Source organism: Paroedura picta, chromosome 7 (assembly GCF_049243985.1).
Source record: "Paroedura picta isolate Pp20150507F chromosome 7, Ppicta_v3.0, whole genome shotgun sequence".
NCBI lineage: Eukaryota > Metazoa > Chordata > Lepidosauria > Squamata > Gekkonidae > Paroedura > Paroedura picta.
In genome coordinates, this window is record NC_135375.1 from 100,016,556 (window position 1) to 100,035,808 (window position 19,253).

At 47.0% G+C, this 19,253-nt stretch overlaps 1 protein-coding gene across 2 annotated transcripts in view; it reads left to right on the forward strand.

Moving 5' to 3' along the window:
• TNKS (tankyrase) overlaps positions 1–19,253 on the forward strand; it is a 98,635-nt gene that overhangs the window by 72,577 nt on the left and 6,805 nt on the right. For both annotated transcript variants that reach the window (XM_077345677.1, XM_077345675.1), the window contains exons 15-24: positions 598–763; positions 7,044–7,263; positions 7,426–7,535; positions 8,931–9,119; positions 9,763–10,000; positions 11,613–11,695; positions 14,014–14,134; positions 15,247–15,344; positions 17,436–17,510; positions 18,411–18,516. In XM_077345677.1, the coding sequence (XP_077201792.1) occupies positions 598–763; positions 7,044–7,263; positions 7,426–7,535; positions 8,931–9,119; positions 9,763–10,000; positions 11,613–11,695; positions 14,014–14,134; positions 15,247–15,344; positions 17,436–17,510; positions 18,411–18,516 (1,406 nt within the window). The remainder of the gene's footprint in view (positions 1–597; positions 764–7,043; positions 7,264–7,425; positions 7,536–8,930; positions 9,120–9,762; positions 10,001–11,612; positions 11,696–14,013; positions 14,135–15,246; positions 15,345–17,435; positions 17,511–18,410; positions 18,517–19,253) is intronic.

A 19,253-nucleotide genomic window follows, 5' to 3' on the forward strand; every position in this document is an offset into this window, starting at 1 on the left:
TCCCCCAGCTAGGTTTGGTCAGGGAGGACCAGCAAAGGTGTTTCAATGCAGAGCCAGCTTATCAACATCAGATGAAAGATTTCTAAGGTCATCACTTACATAGGACAGTGGTGGATCCATAAATAGTGTATTCAGTGGCAGCTAACAGATGCAGACATTACAGATTTTCGCAGGGGTCCTGGAATGGGGGAGAGAGAGGCTTTTCTGTTGGCAATTTTTTAAAAGGTTTTCTGTCCCCACCTCTGGAAAAATCGATAGTCTCTTTATTCAGAAGGAAGACTCACTGCCTTGAATGTAAAACAGCTCAGTCAGAGAACACGGGCCAGATGTATCAGGGTGGGAAGATAAGCCTAGTTTTTGCCGTTGTCGCCATAATAACAACACAACGCAAACAGCAGATGGATACTACTTCTAGTTGCACCTCCTCCTGTAGCATCCTTGTTACAACAAGGTGCTAATTTAATAGTAATTCTGTTGTCCTGAGCATGGTTCCATCTCTGTGGAAAGAGAAGGGTGCTGGTTGTCCTGGAAATGGCTACAGTTTCTACATTGTCTGGAGAACAGCAGTATCATCAGCACGTTTCTCTGCCCCATTAGCGGCTTAGTTCCGTTGCACAACGCCTGTTCGTACGGACACTATGAAGTGGCAGAGCTGTTGGTGAGGCACGGGGCTTCCGTCAACGTCGCAGATCTGTGGAAGTTTACACCTCTGCATGAAGCGGCAGCAAAGGGCAAATACGAGATCTGCAAGCTTCTTCTAAAAGTATGTACTTCTGCAGTTTTCTTGAGTTCTTTCCACCTAGTTGCGTTTGTCTGTGAACTTTGTAGCATCCGGTGCCCTTAAGTTAATTATTGTGCCCTTAAGTTAATTATAATTAATTATTGTTGTTGTTGGATTTATCGTCTGCCACTCCCAGACAGACTGGCTCATGGCGGGTTACATATAAAATTCAGAATAATACAATCCCCTATTAAAAACCCATTAAAATTACAGAAATATACAAAAAAACATAGGGCGGAAATAGTAGCAGCCCCCACTAACAACTGGGGTGGGTAGGAGAGGGGTGTGACAACCAACCATGTCAGTGGACCTGCATGGAAGCATATCTTCCAGGGCGGAGCCCCATCTGATTTTCTACTAGCGCCCCTACCCATATCACCCAATAAATGTTTAACAAATTTTAAAATAAAAATTAACTCCTGCTCATTTGGGAAACCCAGGGCCCTCAAGACACCCCAGGATATCATGAAACCCTGGTTAACAAGCCTGTTCTAGCCAGATCATTTTGGAGAAGCCTACAAACCTACGTTTTGGGGAAGCCTACAAAGAGCCTCTTGTGGCGCGGGGTGGTAAGGTAGCCAACATCCTGTCTGAAGCTCTGCCCATGAGTCTGGGAGTTCAATCCCAGCAGCCGGCTCAAGGTTGACTCCGCCTTCCATCCTTCCGAGGTCGGTAAAATGAGTACCCAGCTTGCTGGGGGGTAAACGGTAATGACTGGGAAAGGCACTGGCAAACCACCCCCTATTGAGTCTGCCATGAAAACGCTAGAGGGCATCACCCCAAGGGTCAGACATGACTCGGTGCTTGCACAGGGGATACCTTTACCTTTACAAACCAGACCTAAGGAGAGCCCTTTTGTGTTTGCCCCAGTCTTCTGAGACTGAGAAACACCCTGCTTCTATTTCTGTCTGCGTGGCCCTCCCTCCATCCTACATCCCTACCGCCTTCCTGCCGCCCTCCCAGTCAGTTGCGGAGACACCAGAATTGGAAGTGGATTGTGCTCATCATTCGGTTTGAGGTTATTTTTGCAGGGAGAACTGGCAAGGGAATTCGTAGCGAATGCGCCCGCTCCTCAGACACCCTCCCTCGCGACCTCTGGAGGAAGGGTCCCTTGCTTTCCTAATCAGAGACCCCCAAATCCAGTCCTGCCCTGCTACACAGCAAGAGACTGTTTCTTTCCCTCCCAGTTCTCTGGGGTGGGGGGAAAACACGGCACTTGTAAGCTGACATGTGGCTGACACTGAGTAATCTTTTTCTCAGGCTTCTTGCTAGTTGCCATGGTACCCAGATTTCTGTTCTAGAGAGCATCCTCGCCACCGGCCAATTCGTTTTTTTAAAAAGGGAACCTCTCAGGAGGAGACGGTGAAAAGAGAAGCCCCCTTTCCTCAGTCTAATTGAAGGGAATCCAGGATAACAGAAAGGCAGGGACAATCAAAATTAATTAGAAGGACATCGCTCCCCCTCCCCCATCTCCCATGCTTTTCTTGGGCTTATTTGTGAGACAATGGATTTAATTAAGATAATTGCCCTAATCAGCGAGTATACCAGTGTGAAGCGGATGCGCATCCAACGTTCATGTTATTTTTTCCCTTTTTAATCCTGGTGCCACTGAACATAACGCCACAGTACCATTTGTACAGAGTCATTCAGGATAGCAAAGGCTTGGGGGCGGTTAGCTGATAACAGTAAAAACAGGTTAATTTAATGGAAAGATGAAATATTTCTTTCCTTCTCCATTTTTCGGAGGGGGGGGGGAACAGCCCTTGATTTGTAATCCGAACGGTGGAATGTCCCAGCAAATCGGAAAGGCGCAATTTGCAATCTGAAAGATGGAGCATGCAAGTAGATCTCGTGCTCCAAACTCATTTCAGGAATTAGAAATCATTCTGTGCTTAAAGGAGCAGGACCCAGAGCAGCCCAGGTGAGCCCCTGAGAGCTCAGAAACTAGGCAAGGTTGGCTGCAGTCGGTCCTTGAATGGAATGACCACCGAGAGAAGCCAGGGTTGCTGCATAGAGGAAAACCATGACAAGACCAGCTTGGTATGTCCCCTGCTTTGCAGACCTCAGGGTGGGGCTGGTGACTCGGCGACAGCTGCGTGAAAAAAACATTTCAAGCTGATGCTTTCTTGATAAAGTAACAGCAGTGGTGGATAGAAGAATTCCCAAACCAGTGGTATGATACCTTTTAAATTAGGATCACCAAATAAGCGTGTTCTGTCCCTGGCGTTCCGTATACAACCAAAAAAGGGGTGAGGGGCAAGGATGGTTCAGGATGTGGGGTGAAGCTTAAAGGCCCAGATCCAGAATAGACTTTCTAATGGTGGAGTAGAACTTTTTTGCCTCCCCAGGTAGCCCTCCTCTCACTACGCCCCACTGTTCTCCACGTAATGCTGTTTGTGGGGGATAGGGGATCCCGAGGAATAACCTGAGGTCGGTCTGCAGCAGGACAGGGGAATCTGCATTGATTGCCGGTTTAGCCTGGATCTAACCCTTGAGTGACTGTTTGCCAAGCCTTAAAAGGAGGGGTCTAGTAGGTGTTGCAGACATGGTTGGTAGGCATACAATGAATTTAAGGATGAGCTTGAAGGTATTTTGGGTGGTTGGAAGCCAACAAAAGTACAAAACTATAAAAGGAGACCTGAAAGACATAAATGCTCTAACGCGTTTGCTGGCAGGGGCTCGTGGGAATTGTAGTCCATGGACATCTGGAGGACCACAGGTTAACTACCCCTGCTCTAACGCAACTTTTTTCAACCTTTTTACCATTGAGAAACCCCTAAAACATTCTTCAGGCTTCGAGAAACCCCAGAAGTCACGCGATCGTGCAGAATACAGCTATATCTTCCAATAAATGTTTAACAAAATATATATATAAAAAATTAACTCCCACCCTTTCAGGAAATCCTTCCAAGGCCATCAAGAAAACCCTACAGTTTCAAGAAACCCTAGTTGAAAATACCTGCTCTGTTGGGTTTAAGAAACAAGTGGTGAAGAAGGTTTAATGGGTGTTGGGAGACCCTCACGTTGGTTGTTGAACATACAAGATTTACATTCTGTCCTGCAGCTCTTCTGTAGTTTGCAGCTCTTTCTCTCTAGCTATTCCTGCCCTTGGCTTTCTCTGGGATGGGTCTGCTGATAGATTTACTATTGTTCAATATATTGAACTATTGTTCAATATTTGAGGCTGAGCGTCAAAGAATTGAGGCTTTTGAACTCTGGTGCTGGAGAAGACTCTTGCGAGTCCCTTGGACTGCAAGGCGAACAAACCGGTCAGTCCTAGAGGAGATCAGCCCTGACTGCTCCTTAGAAGGCCAGATCTTGAAGATGAAACTCAGATACTTTGGCCACCTCATGAGATGGAAGGACTCCCTGGAGAAGAGCCTAATTCGGGGAGCGACAGAGGGCAAAAGAAGAAGGGGACGACAGAGAATGAGGTGGCTGGATGGAGTCACTGAAGCAGTCGGTGTGAGCTTAAATGGACTCTGGGGAACGGTAGAGGACAGGAAGGCCTGGAGGATCATTGTCCATGGGGTCGCGATGGGTCGGACATGACTTTGCACCTTAACAACAATATACTACAGCAGCCATTCTCAACCAGTTTTTTTGGCCATGGCCCTTTTTTGAGCTCTTCTCAGGTTCTAGTGTCCTCTGTCAAACAAGGATACAGCATAGTATGAACAAAGACAGAAAATCATTTATTATTGAACACTAGAAATTTGAACATATTGGAAAAACTTTTTTAAGGACTGTATGAAATTTCAAGTTTAAACATCAATCAGGTCTAATGTGGTCCTTGGGTTTGATGCTTGTGCAATGAACTAGGCTAAAAAAGGCCTAAGCTAAGAGTGAACTAACTATACTCAACATCTCTGTCCTGGTCAGTTACCACCAGTTTGCATTTTGGGCTCCAACATGCATTGCTTAGTGTTGAATCTCATTTGCCCATGAACCCGTGTTGAACCTCATTTGCCACATGGACTTCCAGTTGCCCAGCCTTGTCAGATCCCTCTGGAGTGCTTCACAGTCCACCCTGGTTCTCTCTGCACAGAACAACTGAGTGTCATCCACAAATTTAACCCCTTCACTGCTGTCTCCCAATTCCAAATCATTAACGAACAAGCAAAAAAGCAGCGGACCTTGTACCAAGCCCTGAAGTATCCCACTGCTTACCACCCACCGTTGTGAAAATTGCCCATTTACACTCGCTCTCAGTTTCCTGTTAATTAAACACTTTTTTAATTCATAGGAGGGCTTGTCCTCTTATCCCATGACTGCTGAGTTTACTTAGGAGCCTTTGATGAGGGACTTTATCAAAAGCTTTTTGGAAGTCTAGGAAAACATCTAGTGGATCACTCTTCCTTGCCCATATGTTTGTTCATAATAAACCCTAAACTCTAAAAGTTTATTAAGACAAGATCTTTCCTTATAGAATCCACACTGATTCTTCCTCAGCAGCTTTAGTTTATCAGTGTGCCTATTAATTCTGTCTTCAACAATGACTCTTCCAGCTTACTTGGTGCTAGAATGACTGTCCTGCAACCTCCTGGATCTCCTCTGGAATTTGGTTTGAAGATGGGGGTGATATTGGCAACTTTCTGGTCTTTGGGAATGGAGGCAGCCTTTAGTGTTCGATTGCGTGTTTTTGTCAGGAGAATCCACAAGATCACATTTGAATTCTTTTAAGAACTCTTGGGTTTAATGTTGTTTCTGAATGGCCTCTAGCTTAGATTGTTTAGTCTGGTAGTGATGTAGTTACAGATGGTACATGAATTTTATGTTCATGTCATTCAGTGCTTTCATACTGCGTGTCAAGTTCTTTCCCCCAATCACTTCAAACATGACAAGGATGTGAGTACATACAGTTTAAAAAGTAATGACCTGTCATGTACCACAAGGTAGTCTGGTACATCTGTCTTGGCTTTACCCCGAATTTATCATAGCGATATGCAACAGAGCACCTGATTTCACAGGATCACAGAATCCCAGAGTTGGAAGGGGACATAACAGATCATCTAGTCCACCCCCCCCCCCCCAATTATAGGAGTGATGGTGTTGGGGCTGAGAAGAAATGGCTTGTCTAAATCCGTTTAGTGAATCTGAGGAAATGGTGAGATTCAAATTGGGATCCTCCTGGATCATGACTCATATTTGGTGTAATAAATGCATATCTCTTGATGTTCCCCAGGTCTGCTTCTCATGAAAACCACAGGAGGGAAGAAAACTTAAAAGGACTAGGAACAGAAAATCTAACTGAAAGGCAGTTAGGAACTGAAAGGTTGGATGTCTGTAAAGGTTGGATGTCTGTACAAAGTAAATCATATAATTATATAAACATTTATTGTGTGCAGCTTACAAAATGAAGAAATTAAAAACATGCACAAAGTCCATAGGGTATTAATAGAAAACATAACATGTGCCATACAATTCTGAACCTTAGACCTAACAAAATGGGTTTTCTTCAGGGGTCTAATTGTGGACACACATAACAATAAAATAAAAAGTACATAAAGAAACCAATAAAATAAACCAAAATATAGAACTTATTTTCTAGGATGGCAAAATCAATAAAAATCGAATCGATAGAAAGTGTCCATTTATCAGCTAATGGTCTCCATCTCTCAAGGTGCTTGAAAGTTCCAGTGTGTGCTCATGAAGCCAGTTCATGCACAAAAGCTTTGCGTATGTTTTTAATTTCTTAATTTTGTAAGTTGCACACAATAAATGTTTTTTTAATTTTATGACTTACATTGTACAGACATCCAACCTTTCAGTTCCTAACTGCCTTTCAGTTAGGTTTTTAGTTTTTACTGCTTCTCAATTGTGTCATATGCCAAAACTACCAATTAGTTAATTTGCACCCCCACCCCACCCGATGATACTTCCTTCTCCAAAAGGAGCCCCCTTCCTGCAGTCCAGCACAGGGATAGACATTCTTGAGTTCCTTGGAGATCAGTGGGATGTTAGTGCGTGGAAAAATGTACTAGATCTTGTTCTGCTCATTCAGACAAGGCTGTGATTGCTTGTCGTATATCTTGCCTCTTTTTTTTTTTTTTTAAGAAAAACTGCAAAGGGAGAAAGCATATTTAAAAATCCGGCAGTCCTCCCTGTCACCACACAGTTGAAATTAGATTGTAAATCCCTTAGCACAGCATCTCCCTCCCCCCTGCACTAATCTGGTGTCTGAGGAAAGTCCATGGGAGAGGAGCGCAGTTGACCTCTTTGTCACATTTCTGCCAGTAAACAGTTGAAATGTTGGTTGCAGCACGGAGCGGATCCCACCAAGAAGAACCGAGATGGCAACACCCCTCTCGACTTGGTGAAAGAGGGGGACACCGATATCCAGGATCTCCTGCGAGGCGATGCTGCCTTGCTGGATGCTGCCAAAAAGGGCTGCCTGGCCCGGGTCCAAAAGCTGTGCTCGCCGGAAAACATCAACTGCCGCGACACCCAGGGACGCAATTCCACCCCACTGCATCTTGCAGGTACCGCCGCCTTCAAGGCTTTTGTTTTTGCAGGCCATTAGAGGTACGGTCCTAGCTAGCAACAGAATAATAAAATGAGTGCAGCCAGAAGGCAGATTTGCAAAAGGAGACCACTTTGAAGGCCGTGTTTATTTATGCTGATGGCTGCTTCTCTCCACATAGCTGGCTACAACAATTTGGAAGTTGCTGAATACCTTCTAGAGCACGGTGCCGACGTCAATGCTCAAGACAAAGGGGGATTGATTCCGCTACACAACGCAGCATCCTACGGGGTAGGCACTGGTGTCGTGCCTGTGGCATGTCGCAACTTACAGTGGGTCTCTTGGTGGGCCGTCTGTTAATGGAATTAATGCTTTGGATAATTAATAGGGTCATGCTTTTTTCAGGGTTTTCCACTTTTCTAGGGTGAATGAATGATGGTTTACCAGGTGGCAATTTACCTGTGGGTACCCACCAGATGGTTCTCTGTGCTGTTTAGCATTCTGTATGTTGGGGGAGCTGTGAAGCTCTCCTAGTCTCTTGTCAGAAAAGTACAGCTCATACTTTCAGAATGGTCCTGGGCGCATTGTGGCAAGTTGCCTGTTGTAAAATGGCCTTATGGTATGCAGCTGTCCCCAACCTCCAGTTCGGAGACTGGTACCAGTCCGTGGATCAGTCAGTACCGGGCCACGGCTCCTCCTCATCCTCCTTGGGGGTTGCCCTGCCACTCTGCCGCCAGCTCACCTTTGGTGCGCTCCAGCGGCCCCCATGGCTAGGGCTCCTCCTCAGTGTGGCACTACACTGCTGGCAGCGCCCCCCAGTGGGCGGCGGGAAGTCAGGGGCAGTGGCGGGAAAGCAAGTGGAGCAGGGGCTTAGGCCGGCAACATCCCTCAGCAAAAGACTACCCCCCCCCTTCCGGGCCTCAGTACAATTGTCAAGCGTTGACCGGTCCCTGGTGATAAAAAGGTTGGGGATCACTGATGTAGTGTATGCTCAAACCCAGAGCCAACTGAAACAGAGAGGAGGAGTCCTTTGGGGGCCATTTTCCTTTGCTAACGATCATCCAGACTTATTCCAGTTTCTGCCAACCAAGGTGGAAACAGACCAATTCATCCTCCCACACTGCAAACATTGAGGAGATTAAAGAACAGGTCCTCTGGCCTGAACTTAAAATCATGGAATTGGAACAGGCCATCCAGTCCATCCCCCTGTTCAGTGCAGGATCAGCCTCAAGCTTCCATGATGAGTATCTAACCAGCTGCTGCTTGAAGGCTGCCAGTGTGGGAGAGCTCACCACCTCCTTAGGCAGCCCATTCCACTGCAGAACTGACTGAGCTATCTTGCATAAGCTGGCTCAATACGACAACAAAATCAGAGTCCAGTGGCACCTTTAAGACAAACAAAGATTTATTCAAGGCGTGAGCTTTTGAGTGCAAGCACTCTTCCTCAGACCACTGCACTCGAAAGCTCATGCCTTGAATAAATCTTGGTTGGTCTTAAAGGTGCTACTGGACTCTGATTTTCTTGTGCTACTTCAGACCAACATGGCTACTCATTTGAATCAACTCTACCACGCGAGCCCTAAATATTCTCAGAAACGGCAGTGATCTCAGTTTTCCCCCTCACCTTCCTTCTGAATTTCTGCCTCGCTGCCTCTTTGAAACCGTCTTCCTTCTCTTTCCTCCCAGCACGTCGATATCGCAGCTTTGCTCATCAAGTACAACACCTGCGTCAACGCGACTGATAAATGGGCGTTCACGCCCCTGCACGAAGCGGCGCAAAAAGGGCGGACGCAGCTGTGCGCTCTTCTTCTGGCCCACGGAGCAGACCCGACCATGAAGAACCAAGAAGGCCAGACGCCTCTGGACCTCGCCACCGTGAGTGTCTCTCAGGCAGCCATGGGAAGTCAGCTCCAGTCCAGTTCGGACGGCAAACCCACCTGAAATCAAACAAATTGTCTTTGGTTGCCCCTGTATGATCAGCTCCTTAAGTTAGACTTAGGAGCCTTTGTCATAAGCATCATCATCTTTAAAAGGCCAGCCGTGAGCCCGGCACATGGAACCTAATCAAAGAATCTTTTTTTCATGTGGGAAAAAACTCAATGAGGCAAAAATGGAGGGCTATTTTTTGTGAGGGAGAGCAAGTTTCTATACTTAAAGGCATCCTCACCCCTAAAATTTTGCAGCTGCCCTTTTCAGCTAACTTCAAAACCAGGGGTAGTCAAAGTGCGGCCCTACAGATGTTCATGGACTGCAATTCCCATGAACCTCTGCCAGCAAATGCTGGCAGGGGCACATGGGAATTGTAGTCCATGGAGATCTGGAGGCCCACAGTTTGACTACTCCTGTTCAAAACAGTGGCTCTTAAGGCTTTCAGATTTGTAGACCAAGGTCGATGCCTCGGCAGCTCGCAAGTGGATGGCGGTTGAAGGATGAAGCCGTTTTTTAGAGCTCTGTCCTATAACCAGTTTTGGGGGGAAATGTTCAAGCCCGGGTTTTAGTTGCCGTTTTTGGCTTTCAGGCGGATGACATCCGGGCCCTGTTGATCGACGCGATGCCGCCCGAGGCCTTGCCGACCTGCTTCAAGCCTCAAGCGACCGTGGTCAGCGCCTCGATCATCTCCCCGGCGTCGACGCCCTCCTGCCTGTCGGCTGCCAGCAGCATCGATAACCTCGCCGGCCCTCTGGGGGAACTGGCTGTGGGTGGGGCGTCCAATGCCGGGGATGGAGCGGCAGGCACGGACAGGAAAGAAGGAGAAGGTAAGGTCATGGCACGGGTGGTGATGCTGAGCACTGTCATCCTCTTGCCTTTGCCCTAGCAATCTGCATAGGTGATCTATCCCCTTGAAAGCATTTTCAGATGTGACGTATACATGGTTTGAAAGAATGATATTTCCTCAGAAACAAGTGAAATGCCTTCCTTGTTTGTTTAGATTCATGATTGATTCCTGCTTTTTGGAATCTGTATGAATGGGAGCAAATAAGAGCCTGGCTGGATCAGGCCCAGGGGGCCATCCAGTCCAACATTGTGTCTCACTCAGTGGCCATCCAGTTCCTCTCGAGGTCTAACACCAGAGCATAGAGGCCAGAGCCCTGATGCTGCCTCCTAATGCACAACAAAACTAATTCACAACAAAACAAAATCAGCGTCCAGTAGCACCTTTAAGACCAGCAAAGATTTATTCAAGGCGTGAGCTTTCGAGTGCAAGCACTCTTCCTCAGACTCTCAGACTCCTCTGATTTTGTTATGTTGTGCTTCTTCAGACCAACACGGCCACCCACTTGAATCTACTGGTATTCACAGGTTGACTGCCTCTGAACATGGAGGTTTCCTTTAGAGAGACACGTAGATCCCTGTTTCCTGCATAGCCGAGCTTGACTGGAGAAAGGAGTGCTTATGGAAGCTTGCCAGTTTTTAAAATTTCTTTTAGATATGGTGGTCATAGCTAGTAAGAAGCAATTAGTACTCTGGGGTGGCTTTGTGTACTCGGCTAGCACCACAAGTGGTCCACTTATATAAAGAGTGTACACAAGAAGAAGAAGAGCTGGTTTTTTATACCCTGCTTTTCACTACCCGAAGAGTCTCAAAGCGGCTTACAAACTCCTTTTCCTTCCCCTCCTCACAGCAGACCCCCTGTGAGGTAGGTGATGCTGAGAGAGCTCTTAGGGAATTGCTCTCCAAGAATGGCTCGAAGGGAACAGTGGCTAGTCTGAGGTCTCCCAACTATTTCTACAATTAAAAAGAATGAAAAAGTGCAAAAAGAGAGAGAAAGGGTGAGGAAGCAAAAAAATAGAAACGTCAACTTCGTTACAATTAATTCCCGCCAAACAGTTCATAAACTGTAATATATACATTACTGCTCATATTTTATATCAAACATTAAAAATGAAAATTAATCCTACATTTACTTTAAGGAAAGTAAATGTATTTATGTAAATGTAGAATTCATTTAAGTGCTTACATTTTGTTAGTCTGGATTCTGACTAACCGTAAGTGATGGGGTGGTCTACATTTAGGGAATTGCGCTAGGCACATTGTTTCACATGACATCTGAACTTGACCCATTTTAAGTGTACCCCAGACTGCCCATCAACAAGGGAGATTCTGGACCTGTTGTTAGTTATGGCCAATGCATCGTACTGAAAGTTCCGCTCAGCCGTCTTCCTGTGCATCCCTTCCTGGCTCTTTGCTCCTGGGGTTTCATTTGGATTATGTTGAATGGCAGTGAGGGGCCGGGGGGGGGGGTAATGCGTGGGACAGGCAGAGGAGGCCCCACATAGAGCTGTGAGTGGGAATCCAGCCTTGGTAGTTCTGCTCTGTGCTGAAAGCTCCTCACGAAGGGCTAGATTGACGTGTTTCTCTGAACTGCAGTGGTCGGTCTTGACATGAACATCAGCCAGTTCCTGAAAAGCCTGGGTCTGGAGCACCTTCGGGATATCTTCGAGACAGAGCAGGTAAGGGAGCTGCGGTCGTGTTATGTGCCCTTCAGGTTTTCTCCATGCGCAGAACAATCAGAAGTAGTTGGCCGGGATTTGAAGAGCCACGCAAACAGCAGAGTCACATCCTGCATGGCAAATGGAGGAAGCATCCAGAAGCCAATGGAGTGTGTCCGGAGGCAAAAATTAAAAAATGACAACTCTTCGGTATCTCATGTGTGGGTTGGCGTGTGTGTCGGGTGAAAATACTTTTAGCAAGGCTTACAGAAGTAGCGCTGGCCATGGTAGAACAGCTGTGGGTTGCACTGGATGCTGTTTAACTTGAGAGACCTCTTTCCTTAAAACTTGTGGGCAGATTCTCCTACTCTTTACTCCTCAGGGGACACGGTCGCCCTCTTCTGTAGATCTGCTGCTTAGCGATAATCAGCTAGTTATATGGAATTATATAGAATATAATCTTCCTCCCTGCAATGTTGCCCTCTAGCACCTCATTTTAATCTGCCTTGTTCTGAGGAAGATCTTTTCCCAACTCATAGTCTCAATTGTCTCTGTTTTGGGGAAGACTGTTTGCCATTGTAAAGACCACTTGTTCCTCCTTGCTCCCTTTTTGGAGATCCTGCAGAAGACTTGCATGCCCCAAATCTCACTGAGGAACCTAAGAAAGAGCCCAGCTGGCTCAGAGCACTAGTCCATCTAGTCCAGCATCCCGGCTCACACAGTGGCCAACCAGTTGCTTGGACAGGACATAGAGGACATGGCCATCCTTAGAAGTTGCATACTAACAATGGGATTCATGGGCTGACTGCCTCTAGATGCAGAGTTTCCTGTTAGCCTTCATGGCTAGCAGCCAGTGATGAGCCTCTTCTCCATAAATCTGTCTAACCTTCTGCTTTCAACAGTAGACCCTGCCAGTTCCATGAATCTAACAGTTCCCTTTCATCATAGAATCTAGAGTAGGAAATGGCCATACAGACTCAATGCAGGATCAGCCTACAGCATCCAGGATGTTGCCCCAAAACACCTAGCCACAGTGATCCACACGATGGTCACCTCTAGGCTAGATTTCTGCAACGTGTCCTATGCAGGCCTACACTTAACTTTGATCTGGAAACTGCAACTAGTCCAGAATGTGGCAGCCAGGGTCCTCACACCAACACCCCTATCCAGCCTGTCCTTCAACAACTGTGCACTGGCTACCAGTCTAATTCCGGATCAGGCTTAAGGTCTTGGTAGCCCCTATGCAATCTAGGCCCAGTGTACCTGAGGGGGACCACCTTTCTGCCTACGATCCTCAAAGAGCTCTGTGCTCTGTCACCTCCAATTGGCTAGTGACCCCTGGCCCCAAGGAAGTCCATTTGACCTCAACCATGGCCACAGCCTTCTCTATCCTGGACCCCACCTAGCGGAACGAGCTCCCAGAGGAGATCAGGGCCCTGATGGGTCTAAAACAATTCTGCAGGGCCTGCAAAAGGGAGCTCTTCCACCAGGCCTTTGGTTGAGGTCGACCCAAACTAAACTGCATCTACTGGGCTCCTGAGCCTCTCTCCCTTGAACCCATGCGACAAATCTGACCAACCATGGGCCGGTTTGATTGTTTGCTATGTTAGAATGTTATTTTCTCTGTTTACTGTTACTGTTAACTTTCATTATAATCAGTGAGTTTAATGTATTGTTCTTGTTTACATTCCATGTCAACCACCCTGAGCCTTAGGTGAGGGCGGTATACAAATGTAATGTATAAATGTTTTTAAGTATCTGTCCAGCCACTGCTCGAAGACCACCAATAATGGGGATATCACCACCTCCTTAGGCAGCCTCTTCTGGGGTTTCTCAAAGCCTGAGGAATATTTCAGGGGTTTCTCAGTGGTCAAAAAGTGGAGAAAAGGCTGCCTTACCCATTTAATATGAGGTCTTAAATGCCTATCAATCCAAACCGGCCATGTGGTGGTTTGTCTTGGCTGCTACTTCACTGCCCCGTGGAGCCCACTAAAGATTTGACTGGGTCGGAGGCAACAAGGGAAAAGGTGAAAAAGGCAGCAGACAAGACTGTGGAGATCAATCTGTCAATATGCCTATTCCTTGGTTTAACTCAGGGGTAGACAACCTGTGGTCCTCCAGATGTCCATGGACTACAATTCCCATAAGCCCCTGCCAGCGTTTGCTGGCAGGGGCTCATGGGAATTATAGTCCATCGACACCTGGAGGACCACAGGTTGTCTACCCCTGGTTTAACTCACCTTGCCGTCTTTCCACGGCACAGAGCTACTAACCTAACATACCTGCACACTTTTTTTAAAAAACATTTATTTTGCCGTTGTTCTTTCCCTGCAATTCAGATTACCTTGGATGTGCTGGCTGACATGGGACACGAAGAGCTGAAAGAGATTGGGATCAACGCCTACGGGCATCGTCACAAGTTAATAAAAGGTGTAGAGAGACTGCTGGGGGGACAGCAAGGTGAGTCTATTAAAGCCACTTGCACTAAAAACCCACCGGTGAGCTTCAGCTGCAAACAGTAAGCGCCTCCCCCCCCCCACCTCCTCCACGGTCCTTTTTTTATGTACTAGCGAAATCTTTCAGGAAGGGCCTGGAGGAGGGCATGACTTATGCGAGGCCCTGATTGGATTTTTTTTACATTATTATTCCGCTCGTTTTTTATCGCTGGCCTTGTGAAGAGAACCTCGGGGGTGTGCTGCCGTAGTTTGTCTTAACGGTGATGGATTTATTTTTCCCAAGGAACTGACAGTTGTAAATAGCGGGGCTAGGGGGCAATAAAGAATGGAGAACAAAGACTAAATTGGAAAACCTTTTTATAAATACGACAGGCAGTTATCTAGACGCCTGGAGTCCCCATCCCTGTTCTGGCTGGCATGGAGTCAGTGCCTGGGCCACGGCCTCTCCCCTTTTGGTCCTTCGCAGGCAGCAGCATTCCTCCCCTGCCACAGCCCGGCCCAAGCAGCCACCTTCTCACCTACCTCTGGAACGCTTTGTCTTCATTGTCACACTTTTTCAGAATTGCAGCGGCAGAGTCCCTGTTGCATGCACCAGCTCACGGTCTTGTGGGATTGCTATGAGCAGGCATTCTCAATCCGGGCTCTGTGAAACCTTGACAGCCCCAAGGGGCTTCCCAAATGGGTGGAAGTAAATTCATTTTTTATATTTAAAAAATAATTAAATATTCATTGGGCGATAAGACCGAAAGGCGAGTGATGGTTCTGGAAGAGGTGGGATGGGGAGGAGCACCGGGTGGGTGTGTACCCATCCATATTCTGCACGATTGTGCCACTTCTGGGGTTTCCTGAAGCCGGAATGTTTCAAGGGTTTCTCCACGTTGCCGTTGAGAAAGGCTAGACTGGAGGGACTTATCAGAAGAATGCAAATCATGTGGCGATTAAGCTGGTTATTTTAATTAAAGGCTTCTCTCGGTTTGTCAAACTTTTTAGTATTGCAGTTATTTGACGATGACAAGCGTCCAGTCAAAAAGACGGCTTAGGATTCGTTGTACTCCCGAGCGGGGTCGACAAGGAACACGTGCAGATCCTAATATCTCTGGGACTTTGCTTTTTCAGGCTCCAATCCTTATTTGACCTTTCACTGTGCAAGCCAGGGGACGATTCTTATAGATCTGGCTCCGGACGACAAAGAGTATCAGTCCGTGGAAGAAGAGGTAAATGCTTGAGTGCATCAAAACTAAGCTGCTTCTAGCCGTGATCTGTAACGTGGGTCCTTTGCATGGATTGCTGGAGTCCAGTGGGGGTGGTTGGGCTCTGTGTCAGCAAAAAAAAAAGGCACTCCTGAGATTTCCGTTAAAAGAACCTCACAAGCCCAACTGAAGTCAGTCAGGACCTTACAAAGTTGAACGTCTGTGTAACATCATCAGTTAATTAAAAAGTTACATGACCTATATTGTGCACAACTTGATTTTTTAAAATTAAAAACATATGTACACAGCCCATTGGTCATTTGATTAACTATTTGATGTGCTGTGTTATTCTAAAGCTCTGACCTGGGTTGCTGTACGTATCAGATATTTTATGAATAAGCGTGTGTCATAATCTCTGAACAAGGGCCCTGCAAGGGCCGATGCGTGTAAGGTCTGCAGCTGATGCATATAGTGCATATAACGTTGTTCTTGCAATAGCCTATGGGCTGTGTATGTTAGTTGCGCACAATAAAGGCCGTATCATGTTGTCGTTAACTGATGATGTTATACAGACATTCAACCTTTTGCGGTCCTGACTGGCTGCAGTTGGGTTTTGGTGGTTCTGGTTCCTGGAATTCCCCCCCCCTAAAAAAAGGGGGGGTTCTTGTTTCTTCAGTTAAAAGGCCATGGTATGCAAGAAGTATCCTGATGACATTATACAGAACCCAGAAGCCCACACTAGAAAGGGGGGCACACAATTACTGTGATCGGTGAGAGCAAGTTTCACCTAGTTAGCAGGTTGACTGAGACTTGCTGCCTCTCCTTTCACCCCAGCCCCCTTGTGACTGGCTGGCATATCTTCTCTTTAATGCTCCTAAAACTCTGTTTGAAGGGTCTTTGGAGAGATGCCATTTTAATGCGTGGAAAAATAGAAGCATGCAGCTTTTCTTCATCCCGGCAACCCCTCCTGGTATGGCTTTCTAAAAGGGCTGCCTTGCTGAGAGTCTGTCATGGGCCTCTAGACTCCTGAGAGCTTTGCAGAAGAAGCCCTCGGAAGAAGCCTCTTAACCCCCCCCTCCCTCCAGAGATGCAAAACCACGCTTGTGCACCAAAGGGAAAAGCACTTGTTCTCTTCAGCTCTGCAAAACCCTGCTGAGCTTTCCCACCTTTGGTTCTGCCAGGGCCTGTTAAGTGCACATCCTCCCTCCCCCCACCCCCACCGGGCAGCAAATGGCAAAAGGGCAGCGAAAATAAGATCGAGACTGGCGATACCTGTTTCAGACGTGTTTGAGTTAAGATATCCCAAATACCACGCCTTCCTCTCTGCTCCTTGCCAGATCAATGCTGGGCAAGGAATCTGCATTTTAAGTCTTCTATACCCCACCTTTCTCCCCAGTGGGGGATCCCAAGGGGGCTTACTTTGCTTTCCTCTCCTTCGTCTGAGCCTTACGGCAACCCAGGGAGGTAGGTTAGGCTTTAAGGGTTTGTGCGACTTCCATGGTGGAGCGTGGGAATTTGAACCTGGGCCTCCCCACCTCCTGTTCCGACCTGAAGATTTGTTTGCATCGCAAAGGACCAGAGCCATTTCTACCTCCCTGCATCTTTACTGGAAATAAATGACTGCAGAAGATGCTGCCTTCATCACTCCCACAGCTGCCACCCTCCTGGGATGAGGAGGAAGCAGGGCAAAGATCCCTCTCCCCCTCCTGATGTCACAGGATGAGCCAAGTCCCAGGTGTGCGAGAAGAACGGTGTGCATCCTTTTTCTGGCTTTAGCCGGCGTTCTCTCCCAGTCCTTTGCCTGCACCTACCTGCCCACCACGTCTGCAGTACAGCTCCCCAGGAAGACGCATGGCAGTGTTTTTGAGCTCTCGTTTTTTTGGCACATGCCAAAATGCAAGGAAATACTTGTGTAAAAGGCTACCAATAATATACTAAACATTACTAAACTTACAAGACGTGGGAGTGTTTCCGTTCTTATTACTGTTGCAAGTGACATTTAATATATTATCAGTAGCCTTTGACACAGGTGTTTCCTTATATTTTGGCAATTGCTTACCTGTGGTGCTTCGTTACCTGGGGGTCTTGACACGTGGCTGCCCTTGCTGTTGACAGATGCAGAGCACCATCAGGGAGCACAGAGATGGCGGCAACGCTGGAGGGATCTTCAACAGGTACCACGTCATCAGGGTAAGCATCGTGGGGTCTTGGAAACCTCCACACGGAAGCCGCCCCTAGCTTGACCGATAAATGAATCGGGGGGGGGGGGAGGGGGAGGGCTGGGAGTGGCCTTTGAATCCTTGCAGGCTGAAAAAGGGGGTGCCAGTTTTGAAGCAAGTAAAGTGCTCTGCTTGAGATCAGAAGACCTATCTTTAGATTCCATCTGCTTAGGTATAAACCTTAACACAAAACCCATTTAAGGGCATTTTCACCGTCTAGTTCTTTTGATTGCTTTCCTTTGAAATAGTGGCTTTGCTGTTCTTGTGCTATTTTTTAATATATATATATATTTAATATATATATACAACTGCCCTCGGCGTGCACATCAGGACTCACCAGAGTGTTTACTGCATCTGTCTGTATCGTCCTGAAATGAGAGAGCTCCAGTCATTTCTCTCCTCTTCCTGACTAAACAGCTCACCAGTCGGCTTTCCAGCCACCAATAGGTTGGTCAGATGCCCCGTGCCTGCTTGCCCAAGAGAGAAAGCGGCTACCTGCACCCCTGAATTCTAGCAAGCTATTTTGAATAGTGAAACAGTTAACGTTTCCCTTTAAATTAATGCCACTTAAATGGCCTTTTCAAGGCTTTCATCCATTTGATTTCAGGCTTCGCATAGTAAATTTTGGTTACTTTGGGTAGATTTGTGTATGTTAACTCCTGGATGTTCTGTAGCTACTTGTGTCCATAAGGAACATCTTAGAGCGTTGGGTGATCTTGCAAAAGGTAACAAGAACCTCAGTTCCTTTGGATTTTGGGCTTGTAATCTTTAGCAAAGTTATTTTTGCTACAAAAAATAATTTGCCCGTTTCGACAGGGGCTCTTTTATTTGCTTCAATTAGCACGGGTCTTTCTATTTACCCTTTTTATAGATTCAGAAAGTAGTGAACAAGAAGCTACGGGAGAGATTCTGTCACCGGCAGAAAGAAGTGTCCGAAGAAAACCACAACCATCACAACGAGCGCATGCTGTTTCACGGTGAGAAAGTGAAACTGGTGTCCCCCCCCCCCCACACACACACACCAATTATATTTTTCCTGTATTGTCTCTTCTATTCCAGGGATACGTACAGATAAGATTCTTATCCTTGGATTGTTTTGGATTTGTGTTCTTGGATTGATTCTCTCCCCCCATCCCCAGTCACACTGAATGAGAAAGTGGTAGAACCTGGAGAAAGGCAGCCCAGCAGCCACCGAGAGAAGATTCAGGCGGAGATGACAGGGAATATTCCCAACCAGCTGGAGCAGGGGCTGTTGAACGGAATCAGCCTTTACTCTTAGGTCACCTACCCGGTGGCTTCCCACCCCATAGGGCAGCAGTGACCAAACTGTAGCTCTCCAGATGTCTGTGGACTGCAATTACCATGAGCCCCTGCCAGCATATAGACATCTGGAGAGCCACAGTTTGGCCACCCCTGCCATAGGGTCATGAGAGTCGGAGAAGGGAACTTGCTGAGCATTTAGCACCACCTGCCCAGTCCCATTTTTTCCACTGAGCGCTTCCCAGGCAGATGACCCTGCTGAAAGGCTTTCCAAAATAGAGAGATTCTCAACTTTGCAACCAATAGGGAGGAATAAACAGAGTAGCACCTGTTGAGGATGCCCAGAAGCAGAGGACAACTCCCAGGTGGTCTGCTTGGGCTCTTCCTGGGGCACCGACCTTTCTCCTTAAGGTACATGGAATCCTGTGCCCGGCCCCAGGTGACCCAGGCTAAC